Source organism: Urocitellus parryii, chromosome 9, assembly GCF_045843805.1.
Source record: "Urocitellus parryii isolate mUroPar1 chromosome 9, mUroPar1.hap1, whole genome shotgun sequence".
NCBI classification, from domain to species: Eukaryota; Metazoa; Chordata; class Mammalia; order Rodentia; family Sciuridae; genus Urocitellus; species Urocitellus parryii.
The window spans coordinates 120,137,718-120,150,797 of NC_135539.1; the positions used below are offsets into that span (position 1 = coordinate 120,137,718).

General features: G+C 32.7%; 1 protein-coding gene across 1 annotated transcript in view; it reads left to right on the forward strand.

The window, feature by feature from the left end:
• Window positions 1-8,261, forward strand: part of Aspm (assembly factor for spindle microtubules) — a 48,385-nt gene extending 40,124 nt beyond the window's left edge. The window contains exons 23-29 of the mRNA XM_077802947.1: window positions 743-892; window positions 1,852-2,043; window positions 2,225-2,417; window positions 2,994-3,148; window positions 4,698-4,874; window positions 5,872-6,041; window positions 8,156-8,261. Coding sequence (XP_077659073.1) covers window positions 743-892; window positions 1,852-2,043; window positions 2,225-2,417; window positions 2,994-3,148; window positions 4,698-4,874; window positions 5,872-6,041; window positions 8,156-8,261 — 1,143 coding nt within the window. The remainder of the gene's footprint in view (window positions 1-742; window positions 893-1,851; window positions 2,044-2,224; window positions 2,418-2,993; window positions 3,149-4,697; window positions 4,875-5,871; window positions 6,042-8,155) is intronic.
• Window positions 8,262-13,080: the final 4,819 nt, after the last annotated feature.

Below are 13,080 nucleotides of genomic sequence, written 5' to 3' on the forward strand. Positions count from 1 at the left end.
GGCTTCCAATATATAAAGCACTGGCATAGACATAACAGCCTGATTTGAACCTAAAATAGAGTTCTTTTGTATTTTACTCATATATATTAGAAATCTAAAGCCCCTGGATCACTGTTGAAAGCCATACTATAAGAATCTTACACTGGACTTGTGCTACACTAATACTGGAACAATTAATTCATATAATTTTATCAGATTTAATATCACCATCTCTATTCTGCTGGAATACAGTAGCCTTTTTTGGTTTTTAGCATTGATGTCTTTCATTATTCATACATTGAAGGTCTTAAATTGCTGTTATTGGGTAGTTTAGTTACATTAAATGCTATAATTTTGATTACATACTCTGAATCATGAGTTAAATTATTCTAAATATTTTGAAATATAGGATTATAATCACATTGAATCATGATAGTTACATAAGAGAAAAAACTATCTTAAGAATCAGACACTTTAATAGAGGGAAGGGAACAGGGCAGGAAGTGGGGGAAGGAAAGGAGATGTACTGGGATCTGAATTATAGCAAATTATATTCTGTTTTTAAATTATGTCAAAATGAATTCTAATATTATATATAACTAAAAAGAAACAATAAAAAAATAAAATATTTTAATATTCTACATGCTATACAACTGAGCAATCAACTCATTTGTTATAGTACTTCAAAAAATTTCTTGAGTTAAAATATTGGTGTATCAAAAAAGTCAGACACTTGATTATTAATATTCTTTTTCTCCTTTAGATTTTAGAACAGAGAGCCAAAGCTCGGCTCCTTCACTTCACAGCAGCTGCATATTATCACCTGTCTGCTCTTAGAATTCAAAGAGCATATAAAGTTCACATGGCTATGAAGAATGCTAACAAACGGGTTAATTCAGCCATTTGTATTCAGGTCAGTTTGTCTTTTGCAGAAAAACTATGAGATGTAACTTTCCTCTTAGAAATTTTTTACATATATTGAACAATTCTCAGATTCCTTATGGTAAGATCATATAATATGTAACATTTTCAGCATATAGCTATTAGGATGACTGGAAGTTTGGATATCTTCTTTATGGAACAGCAATAAAGCTGTGAATTACTCTCTGCTGTAATTTTACTCATTTATTATACTCCCACTAGTAAAGTTAGAGGGTACCTGTTTCTCTAAATCCTTCACAACAGTGGCATCAGAAGACACCCTGATTTTTGCCATTCCAGTGAATTGGAAATGGTATCTCATTTTGTTTTTCATTTACTTGATTGCCAGCAGTTCTGAAATTTTTACATTTATTATTCAAGTTCTTATCTGTGTATCATGTGCTCTTTCTAATCTTTCTTTTTATGCACTTTGTCCCTTTTTCTACTTGATGTTCTTTTTTATTGATTTATAGGAATTCTATATTCTGGATAAAGTTCTTATTTGTGTAATTAACATGCATGTACCAATAAAATATTTAGTCAAAAAATAATTTTCAGAATGTTGTATAGTTTGATAGAATTTATATAAATTGTAAAATAAAGGCATTACTCTGCAGGATTAAATACATACATCCACATATACACACATCCAGTGTGGACTGAATGAGTCTCTACAAATAGAAGGGGGAAATGATACTGGAGGTTTGAAAGGCGTTTTGACCTTCTGTTTCTTTCTCCTTTAGAGTTTAGCATTGACAGCCAGTTTGGCTTCCCCCTTCACTTCATAGCAGCTTCATATTATCTGCTTTTAGAATTCAAGGAGCATGTAAACTTCACATGGCTATGAAGAATGCTAACATATATAAAATATGTATATAAATGTATGTATATTTTTGTCTACTTTTAAAAATGTGTGTATTAAAAGTGAAAAAATCTTCACATTTTAAACAGAGATGGTTTCGAGCAAAATTAGAACGAAAGAGATTTATTGAGAAATATTATAGCATCATAAAAATTGAGCATGAAGTTCAAGAATGTATGAACCAGAAAAATAGGGCTGCATCAGTAATACAGAAAGCAGTACGTCACTTTCTCCTTCGCAAAAGACAGGAAAAATTTAATAGTAGAATCACTAAACTTCAGGTAAGTGAAAACTCTATGGTTTTTGATACAGGAATAAAACTAAAATTGAGGTTTTAGTTGAAATGTATCTGTTTATATCATATAAATTTACTGAAAATATTTATTTTGTAGAAGTAAATGTATATATAAATTCAAAACAATATGGGCTGTAATCTTAAAATTATTCTTTTATCTCTTTAAGGCATTATGGAGAGGCTACTCTTGGAGGAAGAAACATGATTGTACAAAATTTAAAGCTATACGGTTAAGTCTTCAGATGGTTAATAGGGAGATTAGAGAAGAAGATAAACTCTACAAAAGAACCACACTTGCACTTCATTATCTTTTAACGTATAAGCACCTTTCTGCCATTCTTGAGGCCCTAAAACACCTCGGTTAGTTTGTTATAACAATATCTTGCATAAGATTAGGAATGCATTTTTTATATTTGAATATTTAAAGAACATTGTGATTACACAGTATTAACTAAGACTTCATTTTTTCTTGGAGCATTGTAGTGGGGTTCATTTTGCATATAACTTTGTATGCTCCATTTCTTTTGGTGGGGGGGGGGGGCAGAGGGGTACCAGGGATTGAACCCAGGGGTGTTCAACCACTGAGCCACATCCCCAGTCTGTTTTTTATTTTTATTTTTTCACTTAGAGACAGGATCTTGCTAAGTTGCATAGGGCTTGGCTAAATTACTGAGGCTGGCTTTGAACTTGGGAATCATCCTGCTTCCACCTCTAAAGCCTCTGAGATTACGGGCATATGCCACCACACCCGGCCAGTTTGCTCCATTTCAATCCTTTGTACTTCTTCTTCTCCCAGTCCCTCTCCTGTCCTCTTTCTCTATTCAGTTGGTCTTCTTTCTGTTTATTTATTTTTCTACTTACCTACATTATAGTTATATATAAAATTGGAATGCATTGTTGTTACTGGAAATTAACATGTGTCTTTTTCTCTTTCAGAGGTTGTTACCAGATTATCTCCACGTTGTTGTGAGAACATGGCTGAGAGTGGAGCAATTTCTAAAATATTTGTTTTAATCCGAAGTTGTAATCGTAGTGTTCCTTGTATGGAGGTCATCAGATATGCTGTACAAGTTTTGCTTAATGTAGCTAAGGTAGTCTTCCATTTTAATAATGAAATAATCATTGTTCAAGAAATGTAACTCTGCAAATTAATAGATAGAATTGATAGAATTTATATAAAAATTGTAAAATTAAGATATTACTCTGCAGGATTAAATACATATGTCCACATATACACACATCCAGTGTGGACTGGACGAGTCTCTATGAAGTAGAGTAGAAATGCTCTAAATTAGAAATTAGGCTGGGAATGGTGCTGCATGCCTAATCCCAATAGCTCAGGAAGGAGTCAGAAGGATTGCAGGTTCTAAGCCAGCCTCAGCAGCTTAGACTATAAGCAACCTAGTGAGACACTGTCTCAAAATAAATATTTAAAAAAAAAAAAAAAGCTGGGGATTTGGCTCAGTGGTTAAGCACTACCCTTGGTCTCAATCCATGGCACCAAAAAAGGAAAAAAAAACAAAGTTTGAAATTAGGCCTCTAAATTAAAATTCATGTATATGAAGAGTCTTGATGGGGAAAAATATTTAATTTATGAATATAACTATAGATATGAATGCTATTTTGTTGTTTTATTTCTATTACTTTTATAATATGAATAATAGTATTATTGAGAACTTGCCAGTATTTTTGTACATTATTTAATTTAATCCTTAAAATAATCCTGTAAAGTAACTCATATATTTCCCATTTTATAGAAAAGGAATGATAATGCTTACAGAAGTTGCATACAATCAGTGGTATTAAGATGAGACATTTACCTTCCTTGCCCACCCTGGAAACCATGACTGTAGTGTACCCAATATATTGAGGAATAGTGGTTAAGAACATAGAACCAAACTACTGAATTTGAATCCCAGTTCTGCAAGCTGTTATAGATTATTTGGCCTCTCTTTGCTTTACTTTCTTCAACAGTAAAATGAGTATAAAAAAAAATAATACTCATCTCAAAATGTTCCTGTGAAGATTAAATGAGTTAATATACTTAAAAGTTCTTGATACATAAACATACCATGCAAGTGTTAGCTATTAATGGTTTCTTATTTTTATGTTAGAATGATTATTTTTTGAAACCATGCAAATTTCAGTATGAATGTAATAGTATCATAGTATCATTAAATAAAGCATGAAAAACTAATCCTAGATTTATTAGTATCAAATTTGTTTTATTCTAAAGTACATCTTCCTCTCAAGAAGGATGTAAAATAGTGTAATTAGATCTTGCCTTACTCATTATCTTACCCTATGACTAACTGTAACAGATAAGTTCTCTTTCATGAGAGAGTCTTGCTAAAATGGTCTTCTCTTTAGAAACTTGCTTTTATTTACTTCAAGATATTCTTTTTTAGAGATTTTAGCTTTAATTTGTTTTATGTGGAACTTTTGAAGTGGTTAGGAAAGTAAAAGATTAATATACATATAAGATTCAAATATGATAGGAGTAACAAAAAATTATCTCATGAAGTCCTTTGTACCTGTGGCAGATACTTCAAAGATTTGGCTCTAAGCTGTCTTTACGGTTGGGCAGTTTTAAAGGTGTATGCTTATTACAACTTTTAATTTCATTCTGTTCTCTTCAAGTATGAGAAAACTACTTCAGCAGTTTATGATGTAGAAAACTGTATACACACATTGTTGGAGCTTTTGCAGATGTACCGAGAAAAGCCTGGTGACAAAGTTGCAGACAAGGGTGGAAGCATTTTCACAAAAACTTGTTGTTTGTTGGCTGTTTTGTTGAAGACAACAAACAGAGCCTCTGTAAGTATTGATCAGTTACTTTTCTTTGAGCTTATTTTCTATGTTCTTTTATGTATAGATTTTATGTTTTTCCTTTAGTAACCATTACACTAAAATAGTATTTTGTATGTGATCAAACTTGAGTTTTTGTTGTTGTTTTTATGTTTTGTTTTTGTTTTTGTTTTTGTTTTTGTTTTGCCTAGTATCAGTGTGTGTGTGTGTGTGTATATATATATATTCATTGTTTCATTTTGTTATTAAAGAAACTGAATTCTGAAAATAGAATTTATTTCAGTCATGTAAATAAGAATTTCCTACTTACTAGAGAGTATAACAAATTACCTTAGCAGGATAGGAAATAAGATATGTATAATTCTCTATCCACCTATCATAACCATAAATATGTCTCAAGCTTTTCTGTGCTGAGACATCTGAGTTATTCTCTCCAGGTATCACAATCAACATAAGAGTAACCAGAGCCCTGCCTTTATCCTGATAACTGTGGAAACCTCTGAAGCATTTTAAGCAAGAGAATAATATTTTCCTATTTAAGTTTTAGCATCACCCTGGCTACTGACTGAAGAATGAATTTGTGAGAGCATGTATAGATATGGGGAGACCATTATAGGAGGCAAATGTAGATATGTAGTGGCTAGACAAGAGATTGTGCTTCACCTAAGGTTGTGTCAATGAGAGGTAAGTGGATGATTCTAGAAAGTTGGAAGAGGTAAAATTCATAGGACTTAGTAACTAGATATGACAGGTTATATTGAGTATAGTTCCTTTTTGTATTCAGTATCAAGTTAAATGTACAATTTTTGAATATTTCTCCTCTTTATAATTGTCTTACATATTATTTCACAATTTAAAATAATTTGCCTACTATACTTGGAGAGCCGTGCTCTTGATTGTTAAAAGCTCGAAAGCCTACTGCATAGTATTCAAATGATTGATTTTGTTATTCTAGGAGAGATTGAATTCTTATTAGGTTTTAGTAAATGTACACTTTCTTTTTTAGGATGTACGAAGTAGTCCCAAAGTTGTTGACCGCATTTATAGCATCTACAAACTTACAGCTCGTAAACATAAAATAAATGCTGAAAGAATACTTAATAATCAAAAGAAGAATTCTTCCATGGGCATTCCCATTATTCCAGAAACACCAATAAGGACCAGAATAGTTTCAAGGTAAGCAGTTAATTGTATTCTGTAATTTCATGTCACCATTCATTCATTTAAATAAATACTTGTTAACACTATCATAAGCAAGATATTGTTCTTAACCATAGAGAAACAACATATGAATAAGAATAGATTATTCCAAAAAAAAAAAAAAAAAGAAAAAGAATAGACTATTCGGTAAATCTAAAGGAATCGATTTCACTAAATAATGAAATAATACTGATGTAGCTTTGGATATTTAGTAGCTATTCAACAAATTCCTTATGTTACATAGTTCAGACCTAATGCTAAGAACCTTGTTATATCAGTTTTATTTTCCATGTTAATCTCTATTTTTATGTGGTGCTGAGGATCGAACCCAGGGCCTCATACATGCTAAGCGAGCGCTCTAAGGCTGAGCCAAACCCCAGTCTAATCCAGGATGATTTTATATCAAGATCTTTTACTTAAGTATATCTGCACAAAAAGAAAAAGAAATCTGTTTTCTTTTTTTCTAAATAATGTAACATCACAAATTCTGTGACTAGACATAGATATATCTTTCAGGGTCACCATTTAGCCTGTTATAGACCCATAAAGATAATTGTGGTTTACCTAGTTTATGTTACTTTTTTTTTTTAAGGTGTGTTTGTTTATGTGGTTACTCCCCATGATCAGGAGTAGAAATCATATAGAGCTGCATCTTGAACTACAAAGTGCTTAAATTTGGTTGTGCAGCGTAAAGCTTTGTGGTTCAGGAAGAATGACAATGAGCAAACAGATTAATGAGTAAAATAATAAAGATAGTGACAACTACTAAGATAAAGAGAATGGCCGAGAAAGCATCATGTGATTTTTAAGTCCTGGAGGGTGAGTTGAGGAGAGGATAGCACAGAGTGGGCGGGAGTGTTGCATCATGGCATGGCTTTTGTTTTGAATAAGCTTGAGAAACCTACAGCATAAATAAGAGGAAAATATAAATAAGCCATTGGAAAATCATGCATATGGTTGAACAGAAGAACAAATTTTTAGATAAAAATTGGAGTACTGTTGGTTTGAGGATGTAGATAGCACTTAAGGCCAAAAGATGAATGAATGTGATCATGGATTGAAATTTCACTCCTTTATATCACTCCTTTCCATTGTATGGATACATACCACATTTTGACCATAACCAATGGTGAGGCATTTAGATTTTTAACAAGAAAGAATAAGAAGATGGAAGTGTATATAGTAGGGATTTGTGTGAGAAGATACATGAGCTCTCCCCTGATTGATACCGTTTTCTCAATGTGGTGTGATATTTTAAACTCAACAACTCAGAAGTAGCTTAGAGGGTATGGAAGGGATATTTGAAAAGAGGAAAGAAATAAAATAATCATCTGGGAGAGCAGAAGCATACTAGGCAATTCAAATGCCCATTTGACATAAAATAAAAATGTATAGTTTCTTTAGCAATATCTGTATAGGAATGGAGAAAGAAGATATTTCTATTTAATTTGGAACCCAAATAGAATTTTCTAGACAAGTTTGATAGGAGAAAGAAACAGAATGGAATAATATTGAGATAACTAAACTAGTTAGGGAGGAAAGTGAGAATAACATTCTAATGAACAATAGGTATGTGTTGAGGTCAAGTGAACTAGAGATCTCAGCAGGGTGGAGGAATTGGTTCAGTGACTGTATTAAAGCAGATAACATGGATAAATCAGAAGTGGTGATAAAGTCTAGAATGTAAACTATGTGAGAAAGGATTGGTTAAGAAAGAATGGAAGGAAAGGGTTGCAAAAACTGAGAATGCTGTTCGTTTTTTAGCCATATGGATGTTGATATTAATGAGAATGGTAGCAGGAGTTGGGGGAAGTCCAAGAGCAGGTTCGTAATTAGGAGATGGTCAATGAGCAAAAGATGGTAGCAAAATAAGTAGTATAAGCTTCAAAGAAGCAAGTATCATAAGGAAATATTCTAGAACTGATAATTGGCAATAATATGAAGTTCTTCCACCTCTTTGAAAAGGTTGTATGAGAAATGATGTGTCATGAATTAGTTAACACATTAGTTAACACATAAAGATAAAAATTAACTCTTTTAAGAAATGTACTGTTTTAATGCCATATTTTTTATTTTTATTTTTAAAACAGACTTAAACCGGATTGGGTTTTAAGAAGAGATAGTATAGAAGAAATCACCAATTCTTTGCAAGCTATTCAAATGGTGATGGATACACTTGGCATTCCTTATCAGTAAATAAAAACATTTTCAGTGTGTACAGTATAAAGAAATATTAATGTTAATCATGAATATGTAAAGTGCTTTTTGCTTTCTATGTACAACTTCTAAAATCTGACTTTGTATTAAAAATAAATATGTATATTACAAATAACTAAGCTGTTTATTAAGTTCTTCATTGTTTTTTATTTAATATAGCTGTATGCATATAACAAATAAATATGTCATAAGATGATTATAATACTGTTACTCATGTCTATTAAAGTATTATATTAGTTTGAATGTAGTCATATTACTAAAAGGAAAGGAATCAATTATTACCTGTTTTATTGATAAGCAAAAGCATTTTACTAAAAACATGTTGAAAGTCAAAGATTCTATCTATTCACTTAGAAAATGAGAAGAGCATAAAATATTCCCACACATGTGTATGGATAATGTACTAATTTGTATCCTTCACTGGCTAAAGCATCCAGAGAGGTAAATGAGCTTCTCTAGGGAAATTATAAGAATATAACCCCTTAACTTTGAACTGATTTTAATTCGGATTATAATTTATAGTGGGAAGAGAATAGTATTGCTTTAAAAGAAACTTGTTGTTCATTTACATACTACAAATTAGAAAGTTATTTAGTTTGAAAGTTACTTATTTTGTAAACTTTAGGTGATTGACATCTGTATCTATGTGGCTCCAGGGCCACAGAAGTCTGATAGGACCCCAAAGTTTTCCATGCATGGACACTATAAAATATAAAAATTTTATCTGTTTGAAATAGTAAGTAAATCCTAACTAGCCTAAAATTGTCTGCCTATGTTATAATTTGCATCTCAGGTGTCCTCCAAAAGCTCTTGTGTTGATGCTGTAATGTTCAGAGGTGAAATGATTAGACTATGAGAGCTAATCAGTACATCCTAGTTTGAATGGACTCACTTGGTGGTAACTGTAGGCAGTTGAGGCAGGCCTGAAGGAAGTGAGTCACTGGGGATATGCCCTGGAAGGGTTCATCTTCCCTGAAACCCCTTCTCTCTCTCTGCTTTCTGGATGCCATGAATAGAGCAGTGCTTCTCTACCACACCATTCTGCCATGATCTTTGCCCTCACCTTGGGCCCAGAGCAATGGAATTGGCTGTTTTTAGACTAAGACCTCTGAAACCATGAGAGCCAAATAAATCTTTCCTCTTCTAAGTTGTTCTTGTTGGATATTTTGGTCACAGTGATCCAAAGCTAACACAACTTATAATTTGGTTAAGATAGATCTAAACATATTGATGTGTTCAAAAGTATATTCAAATATGATGGAGATTTTTGTTTCCCACTCTTTTTTTTTCCTCAATGAAGTGTCAGTACTGAGTGTTTTTCAAACATTTTAGTTTTTATTGACTTTCTCATTGTTTTGTTTTCCTTCATTCAACAGAGCTTTACTATAAATAATCTATTTACTTTGGTAAATTATGTATACTTCTAGGATTTAATTGGCCAGCATATAAACATTAATGGTGCTAATTTCTTATAAATATAACCAACTAGTAATTGCACAATAAATATTATGCATGCAAGAAAATGACTTCCTGATATTTAAATAGTTTTTTTTTTCCTTGTTGAATATTACACAAAACCAAAAATCTTTTGAATGACATTTAACAGTATTACTGAGCCAGGGAGCAGTAAGCAGTAACGTTAGTCCTACCAGGACTTCCCCTTTGCCCATTCCCAGGGAGAGGTGTTAGATTTAACAAGTAAGGAATTATAGAGCTGTTCCTGCACAACCCTGTTTTACTATGTGGGGTGAAGTTGCAGTCTACTCTGCAATTTCCTTTATGGTTTATACACTGTCAAATTTAATGATAAGGATATTGTGTCTTGTGCATTACACAGAAGTACAATTCCCATCTTAGAACAGCTAGATAGGGTGAGATTTACAAAAAAAAAATTGTTGGTTCCATACTTTAGGTATTGTGAATTGAACTGCTATAAACATTGATGTGGCTGTATCACCGAATTATGCTGATTTTCAGTTCTTTGGGTATAAACGAAGGAGTTCGACAGCTGGGTCAAATGGTAGTTCCATTCCAAGTTTTCTGAGGAATCTCCACACTGCTTTCCAAAGTGGTTACACCAATTTTCAGTCCCACCAGCAATGTATGAGTGTACCTTTTCCCCCACATCTTTAATAACACACTTATTATTGCTTTTATTCTTGATAATTGCCATTTGACTAGAATGAGATGAAATCTTAGAGTAGTTTTGATTTGCATTTCTCCAATTGCTAGAGATGCTGAACATTTTTTCATATATTTGTTGATTGATTGTATTTCTTCTGTGAAGTGCCTGTTCTGTTCCTTTGCCCATTTATTGATTGGGTTATTTTTTTCTTTGAGTTCTTTATATATCAACAGATGAATGGATAAAGAAAATATGGTGTATATACACAATGGAACATTACTCAGCCTTAAAGAAGAATGAAATTATGGCATTTTCAGGTAAATGGATGGAGCTGGAGAATATCATGCTAAGCGAAGTAAGCCAAACCCAAAAAAGCAAAGGCCGAATGTTTTCTCTGATAAGTGGATACTGATCCATAATGTGGCGGGTGTGGTAGGGAAGAATGGAGTAACTTTGGCTTGGGCAGAAGGCAGTGAGAGGAGGGGATAGGAAGGATAGTAGAATGAGTCAGACATTATTACCCTATGTCCATATATAATTATATAATCTGTATAATTACATCATATACAACCAAAAGAAAAGAGTTATATGCCATTTATGAATGCTGTGTCAAAATGCATTCTACTGTCATGTGTAACTAATTAGAACAAATTAAAAATAAATTGTTATAAGGTGAAAAATATAAAAAGCAGTGTAGTTGGGGCTGGGGCTGTAGCTCAGTTGTAGAGCACTTGCCTAGCACATGTGAGACACTGGGTTCAATCCTCAGCACCACATAAAAATAATAAAGAGAGTACACAATTTAATGTTTTAAAAGAAATACCCAATACTTAAAAAAAAAGTGTAGTTGCATCACCACCCTGTAATTGCGTTGCATTCCTCGTTTTCACTTACCAGTCCTACATGCCCTTCCAGTGGAGTCTCCTCATTCTATCTCATACTCAGGTGTGAACACTTCATTTAATTAACTTGGCCAGCTTCCCATTTTATCCATCTCTTTTATGTCCATTTCAATTTTCGGTAAGATTCCTTTAAATAATGCAATATGTTTTTTGCATATTTATTTACATCAACAGCATCCTGAAAAGCACTTTTGCTATGGTCACGCATAGTTTTAAACACTCGAAATGACTAGTGCTATTTCATTGAGGTTTTAATTTCCATTTCCCTAACAATAATGATATTGAGTATTTTTGCGGGGTTTTCATTTACATGTCTTTGGTGAAAGTGTCTATCAAGTCTTGCACATTGAAAAAATTGACTGTACTAAGTTGTGAGAGATCTTTAAATCTTTTTGAACACAAGTCCTTTATAGGATATGAGAAGTACAGAAGTTTTTAATTTTTATGAAATCCAATTTGTCTTTTTTCTTTTACTGATTATGCTTTCGGTGATATAAAATCTCTGCTTAACCCAAAGACATAAAGATTTTCTATTACATTTGTACTGTTTAGTTCATTGATCCATTTCAAGTTAATTCATTTAAAAAGACTATTCTTTCTCCATTGAATTGTATTTTTTTTATGATCTGGCTTCTTTGGTTTGCAAAATGTTCTTTGGACCACATGGCTATTGTTCCACATACATATGAAAAAAAAATCCTGCTGTTGTGTAGAGTGTTTGACAAGCCCAATTCAGGCAAATTAGGTGATAGTGCTATTCAAGACTTCTGTCTACTTACTACCTGTCTTCTTTTACCAGTTATTGATAGAGGGTTGTAGTAATTGCAGATTTGTCTATGTCCCCTTGAATCAAAAACCAATTAACTGAATGTATTTTGGAGCTCTCTTATTCTGTAAACTTCAAGGTTGTTTTGTTGTCTTAATACATCTACTAATCTAATTATGGAATGATCTAGTTTCTTAGTAACTTTTTTTGTTGTAAAATTTTGCTTGATATTTATATAGCAACTCCAGTTCCTGCTCCCTTTTTCTCTCTGTCTCTGGCCACCCCCCCCCCCATTCCTATGTTTAAAATGTTTTAATTGTGGTAAAACACATGTAACATTTTAACCATTTTTAAGTGTGTGCAGTTTATTGGTATGACATGCATTCACATTTTGGGTATTCTAATTCTGGTTTGCATAAGCATGTATATTAATTTCTGAGGGCTACTATTACAAATGATCACAAATTTATTGGCCTAAAACAGCAGAAACTTATTCTGTTTGGGAGATCATTGGTCTGAAATGAAGATGTTGGCAGGGCTGCAGCCCTCAGGATCCAGGAGCGACTGTCCCTTGCCTCTTCAAACTTTGTTGACTCCTGGTATATTTCTGGGCTTCTGGCTACATCACTACAGTTTCTGTCTATAGTCATATTGCCTCTTTCTCTTTATTTAATCTCCTCCTGCCCTACTTTTCAAACATATGTCATTGAGTTTTGGGTACACAATGGTAATCCAAGGTATTTTCATCTCAAGATTCTCAACTTACTTATATCTACAAAGACCCTTTCTCCAAATAAGATGACATTCAAAGGTTCTAGAATTTGAACATTGAAATCTCTTTTGGAGGTCCCCACCCAATCTACTATAATATAGTATACCCATCCACATTTTACTTTTAACCTATCTGAATCTACTCTAACAATTGTCCATTTAATTGGAGCATTTAGACTTATTATAGTTATTGTGATTATTAGTATGGATGGTTTAATTCTTCTCCCTGTTCTT